Source organism: Mercenaria mercenaria, chromosome 13 (assembly GCF_021730395.1).
Source record: "Mercenaria mercenaria strain notata chromosome 13, MADL_Memer_1, whole genome shotgun sequence".
In the NCBI taxonomy this organism is placed as follows: domain Eukaryota; kingdom Metazoa; phylum Mollusca; class Bivalvia; order Venerida; family Veneridae; genus Mercenaria; species Mercenaria mercenaria.
The window spans coordinates 57,757,206-57,773,291 of record NC_069373.1 but is presented as its reverse complement, the minus strand read 5'-3'; the positions used below and the strand labels follow the sequence as shown (position 1 = coordinate 57,773,291).

The 16,086-nt window shown below is 35.0% G+C and overlaps 1 protein-coding gene across 6 annotated transcripts in view; it reads left to right on the top strand.

Annotated features, from left to right (window-relative positions):
- Nucleotides 1–4,204: 4,204 nt before the first annotated feature.
- The window catches only part of LOC123528470 (histone deacetylase 6-like), a 66,318-nt gene continuing 54,436 nt past the window's right edge, over nucleotides 4,205–16,086 (top strand). The window contains exons 1-7 of one of the 6 annotated variants that reach the window (XM_045308211.2): nucleotides 4,205–4,407; nucleotides 6,936–6,995; nucleotides 8,452–8,661; nucleotides 9,779–9,813; nucleotides 10,812–10,953; nucleotides 13,703–13,840; nucleotides 14,334–14,405. In XM_045308211.2, the coding sequence (XP_045164146.2) occupies nucleotides 6,969–6,995; nucleotides 8,452–8,661; nucleotides 9,779–9,813; nucleotides 10,812–10,953; nucleotides 13,703–13,840; nucleotides 14,334–14,405 (624 nt within the window). In that variant the 5' untranslated portion in view covers nucleotides 4,205–4,407; nucleotides 6,936–6,968. Of the gene's footprint in view, nucleotides 4,408–4,619; nucleotides 4,693–6,935; nucleotides 6,996–8,451; nucleotides 8,662–9,778; nucleotides 9,814–10,811; nucleotides 10,954–13,702; nucleotides 13,841–14,333; nucleotides 14,406–16,086 lie in introns of those variants that run through there. The other 5 variants (XM_045308209.2, XM_045308207.2, XM_045308210.2 and 2 more) reach the window with 5 other exon arrangements.

Sequence of the window (16,086 nt, the reverse complement as noted above, 5' to 3'; positions counted from 1 at the left end):
CGTAATATCTCATGTAATATGATATTTCTATTAAACTCCTTAGCAACTTGTCTCTCAGTCAGTTCCAACAGCACTAAATTAAACCCTACAAGCTGGCTATTATATAGTGGTATCAAGAGCCAGTAACTGGTGATAGTGCAGCCATATGGTGAAAAAATCGTGCTATTTATGGGAAAAGCATGAAACTTGGCAGAAAGGGAGGATGTGGTGTCGTTAATTTAAAATTGAAAGGAAGTTTGAAAAAAATCAAAATGGCTGAAATTATTCAAAATGGCCGCCATTCATAAAAAATATAAAGAAAAGTAAGGGTCAGACACACTCGATACATTTTTTTAGCCAGTTAATCTATGTTTTTAATCATTTTTTATACAAACACTGATTATAGACACTTATGTATAGATTTTAGCTATTTATTGTTGTTTCTTCACTATATAATTACAGAAATTGAGTTACTTCCCTTTGATGCAGTTTCGTTATTTATACCACAGACAGCTTGATCTGTTAAAATCTTTTCAGAATGTTAAAAATCATAAAAGATATATAAGAATAATAGTCAGAGTCCAAATGACAAAACAAATTGTAATAAAATATTATCCAAAAATTTTCTGACGCATACTGTAGAGAATACAGTAGAGAATTCGGACTAAAATAATTCATGTGTGTTGTCACTTAGTTCATTTTCTCTGCATAAATTGAAATAAACACTTTTCCTAATATCTTCCAAAGATGAATATAGACTACTTTTCTACCATGTAGTAATATTTCCATAGAACTTATCATGTGTGTTTATTAACTTATAACTTCAAAGATGTAGAAAAGTGATCCAAATCCTTATCAAGGAATGAGTCAAATAACTTATGTAAAATATTTAACCAAAATGGATAGGATAATTTGAATACAGATTTAATTCAAATATTCAAGAAAAGAATGCAGCCACCCATACAACATTCCGAACATCATTTTATCTACTTTGGACGTAAAAATGTATAATGTACAAAGAACAGATATAAGAAACCTTACAGTGCCCAACTTCAATAAAAAATACCACCAAAAAACTTCAGATCATAAGAAGTTCATATTGGTGGCTATACATTAACAATATTCCATTTTCAAGGAGTTTTGTTCAGTGAGATTCAGATGGTTGCTCCGGTTGTCACACATCAGGGTTGAATTAAGACACTGGTAGTTCTAATGACACAGTATCTTTTGATCTTGTGCCCCTGTTCTGCCTATAAACTTATATCATGTTGTAAATGATAAGACTGAGGAAGATTGAGTAGAAACTTTAAGGTTTGAGTATGTATTTTGTACTGTAGTATTTTGCTGCAAGCCAAATGAGGCTCCTTCTAGTATACAGGAGTAATCTGATTATAATCGGATGCTCTAGTTATAAGACAAGCTGCTGTGTTCTGTACATTTGTAGTTTGTGCAATACGGTAGGTGCTATGAATACCATGAAACAATGCATTGCAATAGTCTATTAATGCGAGGTAGGAAAGCAATTCGTAAAGGTGTTGATTGCATCACAGGTTAAGTACCGTCTAATCTGACCTATTATGTACAATTGTGGATATACAGCCCTGCATACAGAATTGAACATGTGAAAGTCTAACTCATCTATTCCTTACATACATAGTTGCAGAGTCACTGGGTTTCCTCAACATGTTAACACTGTACCTGCAATTATGCTTTGATATCAACAATAATATTTCTGTTTTATCAGCATTGAGTTTGGGCATGTTACAATATGGGGCAATACCTAACTGTAGCTTTTATAGGCTTAAAAGAAAAGTACAACCGAGAGGCGTTGTGTAGTAACAACAAATCATTTCGTAGCATCTCCTTTTTTCACCAACCGTAAATACATGTAACTATTGGGGTTTAGTTTGTGACCCGTAGGTACACTGTATTTTGCTAACATACTGGTGCCAGTAACTACCCATCAATGCACACCATCTGAGAGTGATTGCTTAGATAAATGACACCCGACCTTCCAAATGGTGCTCAGTTCAGTGCAATACAGTCAGATTGTCAATGATCATGGTTCCAGTAGCTTGTATTATACATATAATATGGTCAAGAGGCTGAATAATGTCGTTCTGTAACTTTGTTAGGTCAGTCTGGTCTCCAAAATCTTTAAAATAAGTAGGAGACGGGATACAAGCATGTTGTTTTTGTGGCTGTTGGTTCTAGCCTAGGTTTCTTTAACATAGATCACATTTGCACATTCTTAAATATCATTGGTAAATTACGTAATGTATTTATATATTTTGCTATTAATGGTTACAGTTCCTCCAGGAGTTTCTTAAAAAGTCATGTCTTCAGTTTGTATTAACGATTTATTGATACAACAGTCGCTGAAATTCTATTCATTGCAAGCTCCAGTGTTACTGAATTTTGTACCAGTACAAACCTGTTCTCTACAAGTAACTGCCAACTTCCCCACATTAGTCAGAGGTGGAGGACGAATGATTTCAGACACAATGTCTTTTTATTTTATCAAATAGTCACAGGGCACGCGATCCGTAGATCTGCGCTCTCCCTAATGAGCTAAGATTACTGTCTCCCTGCAGATTTTTGACGTATGCAGAGTAGTAATCAATTCAATCCTATTACCCATCACTTTATATTTGAGTATTCATTGTCACTTTGAGTGTACGCCGCTTATGTTCAAGCTTGCTTTTTAGAAGTTTGGTCTTGCGAAAGTCGGTTCTAATTAGGTGCAACTTGGTCAAAATACGGGTATTTTAAGCGGGCAAATGAATGATATCTATCAGTGAACATTAGCTGTTTAAAATTGGTTTCAAAACAGTCATATGACATGTTCATAATTTGATAACAAAGGCTATGATAATTAACTGTATACACACTTCCTGGAAACACACATGTAATTATAATAGTTTGTGGTCAACCCCTATGTGGGCTTGCCTAATGAAAACAGTGGATTTGTCTTAACACTGGCGATGAAGATATGTATGGTTTGATGTTTAATGTCTTAAATTTCACACATGCTCTTGAAAAAAAAGACAAATATTACCTCATCTGCAAAGGCAGTAATGCTATGTATAGCTGTTTGTCAATGTGGTGGTAACCCGCCCGCTTAGCTCAGTAGGTAGAGCGTCGGTCTGCGGATTGCGGGGTCGCGAGTTCGATCCTCGGGCGGGGCGTGTGTTCTCCGTGACTATTTGATAAACGACATTGTGTCTGAAATCATTAGTCCTCCACCTCTGATTCATGTGGGGAAGTTGGCAGTTACTTGCGGAGAACAGGTTTGTACTGGTACAGAATCCAGGAACACTGGTTAGGTTAACTGCCTGCCGTTACATAACTGAAATACTGTTGAAAAACGGCATTAAACCCAAAACAAACAAACAAAACAATGTGGTTGTAATTACGACAACGGCTGATAAACTTATAAACATGGATAATAAACATATACACATTAATTTGGTAGGAATCAAATACATGTATGTATATATCCCATTAAATAAAGTGCTCAACATTCTTTACAAATTACATAAAACAGTATGTTAGGTCTGTTGCTGAAATAGGCTGTGTAAAATGGTTTTTTGTCTTTGTATTCTTTCCATATAGATATGACAAGATTTGTTGTTAATTATTTCTATTTAAAATTCATATTCATGATCATTATGTTCTTAATTTACAGTATAATGATGGTTCGGTTCATGAAAATAAATCACTACTTTATATTGATCTTTTGGTGGCCATTTTACTTTTGACGGCCATTTTGATAACACAGTAACATCAAATATATGTCAACAAATACAATATGCAGTTCCAAATATCATACTGTGTAAATATTGAGCATTTTTTGCTGGTTGTTTTAGAAATATTTAGCATAAAAGTAGATTATTGGAAGAATTATTGGATTTTGGCGGCCATTTTTAAAATGGCCGACTAGTCAGCCATCTTGGGTATTACAGCAACTTCTTTTTGTTTTCTTATATAGATAATACCAAGTAACATATGTACCAAATTTGATGCTTTTCCCACAAATGGCACGATTTTATGAAGTTAAGTCACCATATTGCTGCACTATGATAGTTCCTGTATGAACAACAGTATAGATAACTTGAACTTCCCGAACCACTTTACTTTCGTTTTCATGTTACAATAAATAACAAATGAAAGTACATGTATTTTTTAAACTTCAAATGAAATGGTGCAGTGCATGATTCACAAACAGGAAGTAAAATTAGAATAAAAATGACGATTCATAAAATTAAATCACATGTACTTAACTTCCATCCATCATACAAGGTTATTTATGTGATTTGACCAGGTCAGGTTATTACTTAGGGTAACACCAAGATATTTTGCATGGTCAGTGGACTGAAGCTGGACATTATGTAGGGTGTAAGGATATATGACAGGATTTCTTTTACGGTATATTCATAGAACTTCACATTTATCGGGATTAAATTCCATTGACCATTCTTTTTCCCATTTTTAGCTAATTCACATCTTAGCCAAGTCAGGATTTTCTTTATTATATGTAAAGATTAAATAACGGTGGGTCACATTATGGGATATCTTTAATAAAGATCTTTATACGATTAAACGGGATTTAAGAGTGATAATTGGCCGTAAACAAAGTCAGAATTACGTCCCTTAGATTCCAGTCCTCCATTTGCAGTCGAAATCTGACCAACTTTGCAACTTCTATTAGAGGTAGATGACATTACTGATGATCCAGATGTTATAATTGCTGATAATTCGTAAAAAATGATGAGATAAAAAGCGACATTTTTAACTGAAAGAAGTATTTGAATAGTATCACTATACCCTTAAATGTAATAGGTTTCCGCGATTAAGGAATTTTCTCAGAATTTCGAGTATCTGTGACAGCAACCACCACTTTGTTTCTTTTACCTTTTTATGATAATAATGATGCTTTTTAACTACTGTGGGTGTATGAATGTAATTCTGAACAATAAATCTGAGTGTTGAAGTTATGTACTAGATTTTGACTTTCATTTTTGATTTTGGGCAAAAGTATTTGATGCAGATTGAACTTTATATACAGTATGTATCTACATCATACTTTGACAAAGTCATATTTGACAATCTTGCGATGGGTAGTAAGATGTCCCGAGAATATGAGCATTAGCAATTTCTTAATAAAAAAGTTGTCAAAAATTTAGTCCTTTAGATTATATTTTCACATGCACAAATATGTATCATTCAGATACATGCACGTGATAAAAGAACTGGCCTACTATTATTTGGAGTGAAACAAATACAATATCAAGTCAAAATATTATGTCACCATGCATTGTCAAACTTCTGACTATATGGATACTGACAAAAGTTTTAAAGGTGTCCATATGGAGGGCTATGACTGTCTGTACTGGCAATACGTATTTTGTATTGAGTTTTCCGTATCATAATCCATATCAGATCAATTTTTTCCATTCAACACACAGCCCTGACAGATACTCAGGTAGCCCAATGCATGGTCTAGTGGTAACATGTTTGACCATCAATCTAGAGGTCCAGGGTTCCAATCGTGGTCTGGGCACTGGAAATTTCTGAGATGCTTTTGAGTGTCTTCCATCCAGCTAGGAGGTCATTACTGGTTCTTCCCCGGAAAGAGGGCTTTGAATGTGTATTGGGGCTTTACATTGAACACATTAAAAAAAAACACAAGGGGTCTGTTTGCAAACAGCTAGGGCATCAAACCAAGAACATTTGTATCAAAATCTATCCGAGAGTTTTTTATACCTTTAAACATGAAAAACAAATAAATGCAACTTTATAGCAAGAACTGTCAAACAACTTGTCCTGTAATTATTGTAAAAATTGTTTTGAATATGTTTTGTGTTCAAAGTCTATGAATTTGCCATAAATTTTGTGTTTGCTATTCCTTATCTGTTGTAACAGACTCTCTCAATAATAGAGCAATGCAGCGATTTTGAGTCCACTTTTACATTGCTCAGAGTTCCAGATAAGCTGCGTATTTGCGCAATTAAAGTTGCAGAAAACCCAATTGAATTCATACAGTGTGCGTACTGAAACGCAAGTAAAATTCCTAATACCCAATTCGTAAAAAATCGCTTGCGTATCGCATTTTCCTTATAACTAGAACGGGTACGAGACTTTAACACTAGATTTGACTGACTGGTTATACGTTACCGCAGAACAGGTTGCAGTTTATCGAAAAATTACAGGACCATTCGGTCGGCTGATCTGTGTTATTTGGACGCTTTGTAAACAATTTCTTTATGCCGGTAAAATGTAAAAGAGGTTGCAGAAAAAAACATTGTTGTAGCACAAACAAACATATTAGTGGGATATTTTGCTGTTCAACAATGACAGTTATTTGTTTGTGACGATGTAGTGTCACCAATACTGGATGACATCTTGTAGGAGAATGCATATTGCGGTAATCGTTCGGATATTGTGGATGAACTGATCTCTGACTGCATTAAAAGTGAAAAAGAAAACAACAGTATGAAACATTCATTACAATTTTAAATACATTTTTGTATTTAACATTGAAGAGCGCCATTAAAATACTTAGTCAGTCCTGTTAAATGATATATACCATGTATACTGTAAGCAAAAAATACTCATTTGTTAGTGCGAGATTGGTAAAATACCCAATTGGTTTTAGCAAATACCCAATTACTTTTGAAAAGGCTGGGTAATGATATTATTTTTACCCAATTCAAATTTCCAATACCCAATTCAGACAAAAAGTGATGGGTAAATACCCAATTGCACCAAAAGCTTATCTGGAGCTTTGATTGCTGGCATGTTTCCAAGAAATGATACAAACATATATAATAATTTATGTCTCAAGCGCATTATTTTGTTTGGTTTCAGAGAAATAGTTGTAGAAATATTTCCTATGAGCTTTAATATTAATATATTTGTACACATGCCATTTCATGTGGAAATAAATATTTCAGGAAAGTTACATGTAAACTGAAGCCACATGAAACATGTCTGAGGCAGAAGATCAAAATCAGGTTGGTATAATAATTACGCATTTTATGAAAGTAGAAACAATTTACTTAAAGTAGAGATGGTGCCTAAGGTCACGTATTCAAAGACAACAACAACAAATCAAGTGCAAAACTGAAGCGCATATCGCTTGTCTCACACTAGCAATATTTTAACATAGCACCATTCAGTAAATACGGACACTTTTGACAGCGAAACCGGCTTTGTTATTTTGATGGATTAGCTAAAGAAAAGGTGATTTTCAATTCTTTTTAACTAACACAACCATTTTATTTATACTAATGACCGTCTACATTATATTAACAGAAGTTTCTGTAACGGCAAATTCAGCAAGGTAAATGCGATTTCGCACGCCTCGGTCAATATGCAAATTAGGTACATTTGTAAACACAAGGTGCGTGCCATAAAAAGTGAAATAACTTCTTTCGGCACAGTTTTTGGTATGGTTTTGGTGTGACCATCAAATAAAATATACATTTTTATATCGCTCCGTTTTTAACTCGTACATTTTGAGGCCTTGATTATTCTTGGCAAACAAATTTTGTAAAATGTTGAGGGATTCGAGGTCGTAAAATTCTTATAGTCTATTTATATTTTTTCTCACAAATAATGTTTTCTTTCCTATGATCATACCGTACCTGTAAATTATCGACAGTAATGAATAAAAAGCATTGTCTTTGAATTATTTCTTTCAAAAATGAAAGATAATGCTCAACTTTTTTTGTTTGAATGATTATTCATAGATCTTGAAGTAAACTATATTTTTAGGAAACACATCCGAATCTGTACATATTTTGTTCACATAACTAAATTGCCCTAGAAGAGTTATCTGTCACTGGCTTCCCTTTTTCAAGTAGGATCAAATTTTTCAGATTAAATATTGCCTTTCAGCATGAAAAATGAAGTATGAAAGTTAAACCATTATATAATTGAGGCTCTCCGGTATTACATTTTCAACTGAAAATAATATCAGATGCAATTCAAATTTTTAGGTACCATCTCTACTTAAAGCACATTTCTCCTAGGCTCAGAACAAACATTTAAATGTCTGCCTGGAAAAAGCTTGAAAAGTCACCATATGATCTAAATAATGTGAGTGTGACTTAAAACACAAAAACAGGTACACTGAATATCTAAGACCATTTAACAAGATATATAAATATGTTGCAGTATTGTTAATAAAATAGTTAACTTAAGCAGTAACAAACTGCCCCCAATAACCAAAGGGATACGATTAATGCACAACCTAGTTTCAGCATATTTAAAGATTCTTCAAAATTTCAAAAGTCATGAAGCATTTACCTCAAGTGAATAAAAGCTTATGTACAATGTAAATGTTAATGGGAGATGCAGCATCACACAGTCAAATAAACAGAAATATATCCTTGAATCTAGCTCAAAAAAATTGTTTTGTAAACCAGAACAATATTGATGAGTTCATGATATTTTTGTTTTATATAGAATGCTGGTGCACGAAAGAAAACAGAAAACAAGCCAAGTTTGGCAGAGGTGATGCAGAAGGGGACAGAAGAGAAGAAAAAACAAGGAGATGAGAGAGATGCCTCACATGCTGTAGGTGGTACTGAGGATCATAAGGAAGATATACACAGTGAAGACAGCGAGACTGACGAAGAGGAGTACAATATGATGATTGCTGGTCTGTCTGAAGTTGTAAGTTTTATAGTGGGATTCTGACCTGAATGTTTTACTCTACTGGTAAATTCACTTGCATACTAACTTGTCAGAATAATTGTTCTAGTTGCCCACATTTAATGTTTATTATACGTACATTGTTTTGATAAAATTATAAGGTTAATTCACCAACTTATTAAAAAAAAATTTGTGAAGCAAATTCTGCAACCTGTATCAGTCAGTCTTTACACCTCATTCCTGATGGTTTAAGTCACCACAAGGGTAGGAAGGAAGAGGGGCCACTTTCCAATTTAATGCAGAGTGCCAAGAAGTGCCTGCTGTCACTACTGGTACAATTTTTCCTGTCTTTGGTAGGATGTGACTGGAGAACAAACCCACAAACTTGCATACTGCAAGCGGATGCTCTTCCACTAGGCTCTCAAGATGGATTAGTTGTGTTATTTGATATTGTTTGTGTTGCTATCCATAGATTTAAGAAATAATATATCTCATGTGATTTGTTGTGTAATAAAGTCATAGTTTGGAGTTCAGATGCAAAGGAATTATACAATAATATGCAAACAAACACAAATGACAAATAATGATTTTACAAGAGCAAATCACTAAATGAGATATATTCTTTCAATTATAACATGTTACCAAGGATTTAAAATACATCCTTGATGACATCTATTAAATATTTCCCTGTTTTCTGTTGGTTTCTTTACCAGCATGCCACTATGCCGTTTAATGCTATGACATAATAATTGTGACATCAGAAAAATGAATTGTTGTTTAATAACACACAGTTTTCAGCCATCTTTGTTGAATAGGAAAATGAAACGGGTCGTGTCACAATAATGGATTATTTACAGAACTTTTAAGCATAATTTCTTTTTAAATTTTCAAGGGGTGTTTTAACAGGGGAGAAAATTTGTGTTAACAAGAAAATCTTGTGCTGTTAATACTCTTTTCATACACATGCCATAATATGAATGATCCATGGCAAAACACATTTCAGCCATATATTAACATGTAATTAAAAAACATATGAGAGGAATTGTATGTTTATCGACAAAATATTCATTTGATTTAGCTATTTATATGTTTTATGCTAGAGTAACTTTTACATATGCTTGTTTCCTTATACCTGTAGGCCTTGCTGATGAAGAAACCTGAACCAGTTTTTGGGTGAGTTAATATTTTTCATAAATAAATCAGCTTATGTAAGTTTGTCTTTTGTTAAGATGTTATTAAAATTATTCGCCCAGATTAATATTTAGCACAAATATTTTGCCTGTCAGCTTTCCCAGTGTCAGTTTAAAGTATTTGCTTTCTATCAATTTTCAAAGCACTATGCGTCCATAGCCATGTGGTTTAGGTTACCATTTTTGAAATGCTTGGCCCTCACCTCCGAGTGTCCCAGCACCATTTATGTCATATTGTGATGAAGCATATTTAAAGAAAGTTGTTAGTCCTACACAGGATTTACCAATCTACATGTAAATGCATAAAAAGTAACATTGAATTCTATATTCATTGTATGGTCAAGCAAAATGTTTTCCTGACAGATTTAGAAAGGTAAATACCCTAGATAAACCTACTGCATGCTCTGCCTTTGAACTTTCTTTAGTCTGGGTCAGAGACATGCAGTTTGGTATACAAGGAAAAGGTAAGAAAGGTTTTAATAAAGACATTTTTTCTTTTCGTTAGTGACCTACGTACTGTGAAATCATTAATATTCGTCAAGGACAAATTTTCGTGGATTTCGTGGTTGAGTCAAACCACGAAATTTAATCCCAACGAACAAATAAATTTCCCATTCGTTTTATTTTCAAAAGTTGAAATGCACGAATTCATATCCCCACAAAATTGCCTTTTTGACCAAAACCACGAAATTTCATGCCCACAAAATCAAATGATTTTACAGTATGTGCATATAACCTCTGGTTAGCCCTGAGCCTGCTGGCGGCAAATGATTTTGCCTATGTGACCAGTGCAGACCAAGGTCAGTCTGCACATCCGTACAGTCTGAACATGCACTGCACTGTTTGCTATTTGGTAAGTAAATTTTTCAGTGAACACTCCTTTGAATAATAATTGATGCTGCCGATATTGAATGATGGACTGGTCCATTGTAGAAATTTAGTAGGGTAAGGGTTTAAACTACTATAACAATGGTGTTACAGGACTGGTTTCTTGTATGATGAAAAATTTACTCTTCACAAGAATGACTGGCAGTCAAACTTTCCAGAGAAACCAGCTAGAGTTACCAGTCCATATAAAAGATGCTGTGACCTTGACCTTGTAAACCGATGCACCAGAATAGAGGTCAGTTTTTAGCTATGTAGAAAAATTTGATTTACAGTAGTAACATTATTATGGGATGTTAAGTTTTATCTTTTGATAAGAACAAACATTTTCTTGATATCTGACTGCTCCTCACCATTGTATATTGTAGGAAAGTTGAACAGAGGGTACTAAATATCGATTAATGTACTTCAAATGAATGTCATTTTTGAAGATAATTGTATTATCATGAAAACTGCAATAGAAAGCTGCCAAATGATAGGTTATGAAAGCTTACAAGTGAATCTGTTAGAACAATATACACAATTCCGACAGAATCCTGATTTATTCATAGATAATAGGCTAATAACATTGCATGCAGCCACTTTCTATGCCCCCGAAGGGAGGCATATAGTTTTTGAACAGTCTGTCATTCTGTCAGTCTGTCGGTCTGTCAGTCTGTCCGCAATTTTCGTGTCCGGTCCATATCTTTGTCATCGATGGATGGATTTTCAAATAACTTTGCATGAATGTGTACCACAGTAAGATGACGTGTCGCGCGCAAGACCCAGGTCCGTAGCTCAAAGGTCAAGGTCACACTTAGACGTTAAAGGTCATTTTTCATGATAGTGCATTCGTGTCCGGTCCATATCTTTGTCATCCATGGATGGATTTTCAAATAACTTGGCATGAATGTGAACCACAGTAAGATGACGTGTCGCGCGCAAGACCCAGGTCCGTAGCTCAAAGGTCAAGGTCACACTTAGACGTTAAAGGTCATTTTTCATGATAGTGCATTGATGGGCGTGTCCGGTCCATATCTTTGTCATTCATGCATGGATTTTAAAATTATTGGGCATGAATGTGTACCACAGTAAGACGACGTGTCACGCGCAAGACCCAGGTCCGTAGCTCAAAGGTCCAGGTCACACTTAGACGTTAAAGGTCATATTTCATGATAGTGCATTGATGGGCGTGTCCAGTCCATATCTTTGTCATTCATGCATGGATTGTTAAAGCTCTTGTTAAAAGCTAGAACTGCAACTTTGAGAAACCCTAGGTTGAGTTTGCAGGAAACTGACACTGCATTTGGAAGAAAACAAAAGAACCGTCAATACTTCACAGTTCAAACAATGAACTTTAGACATTTACAGCTCATTGCCCCCAAAGAGTTTGATTTTTGAGGAATAGAGCTTATACACTTGTCCATGTGCTGGTCTCAGCATCCCAGTTGGTTAAGTTTCTGTATGTAAGCTTGTATCTTAGTAACCACTTGTAGTATGGATTGAAACTTCACACACTTGTTCACTGTGATGACCTTACATGCTCTACACAGGTTCCATAACTCTGTTTTACCTTTTTACAAAGTTTTGTCCTTTTTAGCTCATCTGATTTTTTGAAAAAAAATGATGAGTTATTGTCATCACTTGAGCGGTTGTCGGCGTCGGCGTCGGCGTCTGCGTCGGCATTGCCTGGTTAAGTTTTATGTTTAGGTCACCTTTTCTCCTAAACTATCAAAGCTATTGCTTTGAAACTTGGAATACTTGTTCACCATCATAAGCTGACCCTGTATAGCAAGAAACATAACTCCATCTTGCTTTTTGCAAGATTTATGGCCCCTTTTGTACTTAGAAAATATCAGATTTCTTGGTTAAGTTTTATGTTTAGGTCAACTTTTCTCCTAAACTATCAAAGCTATTGCTTTGAAACTTGGAATACTTGTTCACCATCATAAGCAGACCCTGTACATCAAGAAACATAACTCCATTTTGCTTTTTGCAAGATTTATTGCCCCTTTTGGACTTAGAAAATCAGTATTCTTGGTTAAGTTTTATGTTTAGGTCAGCTTTTATCCTAAACTATCAAAGCTATTGCTTTAAAACTTGCAACACTTGTTCACCATCATAAGTTGACCCTGTACAGCAAGAAACATAACTCCATCCTGCTTTTTGCAAGATTTATGGCCCCTTTTGGACTTAGAAAATATCAGATTTCTTGGTTAAGTTTTATGTTTAGGTCAACTTTTTCTCTTAAACTATCAAAGCTATTGCTTTGAAACTTGCAACACTTGTTGACCATCATAAGTTGACCCTGTACAGCAAGCAACATAACTACATCCTGCTTTTTGCAATAATTATTGCCCTTTTTGGACTTAGAAAATAATTTTCTTGGTTGAGTATTATGTTTAAGTCAACTTTTCTCATAAACTATCAAAGCTATTGCTTTAAAACTTGCAACAGTTTTTCACCATCATAAGTGGACACTGAACATCAAGAAACATAACTCTAACCTGCTTTTTGCAAGAATGATGGCCCTTTTTAGACTTAGAAAATCATGGGTAGGACAATATTTCTATTACACAAAAAAAATCAGATGAGCGTCAGCACCCGCAAGGCGGTGCTCTTGTTTGACTAAGTACCGGTAAATTCGGTAAAGTTTCTGTATGTAAGCTGGTATCTCATTTAGCATCATCAGACATTAAAGTTCCGTGAAATTAATTTGTACATTATTTTGGCATATGTAACATATTTCAGGCCCAGTAATTGGACATATACATGTGACATATATTTCAGGCCCAGTAATCATGTATACCTGGGACATATTTCAGGGCCAATATTGCCACATATTTGTATGACATATTTCAGGTGTGGTAATGCAACATGTATGGATAACATATTTCAGGCCCGGTAATGCCACATATATGTGTAACATATTTCAGGCCCAGTAATGCCGTGATTAAGTGTTACGTATTTCAGGCCCAATAATGCCACTTATGTGTATCATATTTCAGGTCCAGTATGGAACAGAAGATCAGGTGTTGTTACAACATTCACAGAGACAGATAGATATTCTACAATCTGTTACTGAGATGGATATTAATGAGAGAAAGTCCCTCTCAACAAAATATGATTCTGTATACTTCCATCAGGTAAGTGTCATCCTTCTTCTTCAGCATGATTGATATAGAAGATATTGAATATAACATGCTAATACCTTTACTAGCTGTAGGTGTGTTTATTTATCAGTCTACATAAGTATATAAATTTAGAGAAAAAAACCTTCAGTTCAGTCTTCATTGGCTCTTGTTTTCTTTGTTTTAGTACATTTTTGTGTCTATATTTTTCAATATATTTGAAGTCTTAAAAGTTAGACTTTTACCTTTAAGCTGCTAAATTTTTAAAATGGACTGGTCCATCATTCATGGCAGTACCTCTTATTACTCAAAGGGGTGTTCACTGAAGATTTACTTACTGAATAGCAGACAGTGCAGACCATGATCATCCCCATGAAATAATTGTTTTGCCCAAAACCATGAAATTTCTTATCCCAACAAAATAACTGTTTTGCCCAAAACCATGAAAATTCTTACTTACAAAATCATATGATTTTACAATAACCTATTGCATATTATATATTTACAGGAGACATTTCAGACTGCAATGTTGGCTATGGGAAGTACAGTAGAGATGATGGAACAGATACTCAAGAAAAATGTAAGATTTCAAATTTACTTGATGTAATTAACTAACTAACTAATAAATACAAATGATACAGAAATGTTCACAGCAACTTAATCTCCCAAATCAGGTTGGAGGAGGGGAAGAATTTGCCTTTCTGATAATTCTTTTGCTCCATTTTCAATCTTATTGATCTAATTGTAGCAAAATTGTTGCACTCTGCACTAACGTTTCTTTTTTAGCCTGAGGATATTGTGAAAGAAGAAATTTTCGTGAGGGTTTAATTTTCGCTATATTCACAAAGCCCACATCTCGTGAAAATTTATCCTCGCGTAAATATTTATCATTAGTACAATTCAAATTAAAGTAGGATACCATTTTAACAATTTCGCAAATATTAAACCAGGAGTGGTGGGGGGGTATAGGAATGGTCTCCGTCTGTCTGTCCTTCCGTCTGTCTGTCCGTAACACTTTCATGTCCGCTCCATATCTCCTAAACCCCTTGAAGGATTTTCATGAAACTTGGGTCAAATGATCACCTCATCAAGACGATGTGCAGAACTCATGAGTCAGCCATGTTGGCTCAAGGTCAAGGTCACAACTCAAGGTCAAAGGTTTTAGTCTTCCGTTTCGTGTCCGCTCTGTATCTCCTAAACCCCTTGAAGGAATTTTATAAAACTTGGGTCAAATGATCACCTCGGCAACTCATGAGTCAGCCATGCCAGCTCAAAGTCAAGGTCACAACTTGGGGTTAAAGGTTTGAGCCTTCCATTTTGTGTCCGCTCTGTATCTTCTAAACCCCTTGAAGGATTTTCATGAAACTTGGGTCAAATGATCATCTCATCAAGACGATGTGCAGAACTCATGAATCAGTCATGTTTGCTCAAGGTCAAGGTCACAACTCAGGGTCAAAGGTTTGAGCCTTCCATTTTGTGTCCCCTCTGTATCTCCTAATCCCCTTGAAGGATTCATATGAAACCTGGGTCAAATAATCACCTCATCAAGACAATGTGCAGAATTCATGAGTCAGCCATGCCGGCTCAAGATCAAGGTCACAAAGGTTTGAGCCTTCCATTTCATGTCCACTCTGTATCTCCTAAACCCCTTGAAGGATTTTCATTAAACTTTGGTCAAATGATTACCACATCAAGAACTCATGATTCAGCTATGTCAACTCAAGGTCAAAGTTTTAGCTCTGTCTCTCCTAACCCCCTTGAAGGATTTTCATGAAACTTGGGTCAAATCAAGATGATGTGCAGAATTCATGAGTCAGTCATGTCAGTTAAAGGTCAAGGTCACAGCTCAAGGTCAAAGGTTTACCTTTTCACTATCCATAACAGTGGCGGAGGATTTAGCTTTCAGACTGCCTTGTTATTCATGATGACTAATCTTAATTTTTGTAGTTTCATCAGTTCACCAAAAAGATGAAATTCCCACTTTCATCTTTCAAAATTGAAATCGACCAGTTCTTGTCTGAATGAAATAGTGGCTTTGGCCATAAACTTTTTTTACCAAAAATTTGAGTAATTTCATAGTACTGTCAAACTTTGTTCGCTCGAACTTGACGGGAACCAGCAAAATGAGATGATGAGTTTGAGGAAGGGTGCCGCGGTGCTTCAGATATCTTGAGTTTGAGTGAATGAAGTTTGACTATATTTTGGAACCCCGTCTTAACTAGGAAAAAAAAGTTAACTTTATTGCTGCACAAGATCAGTGT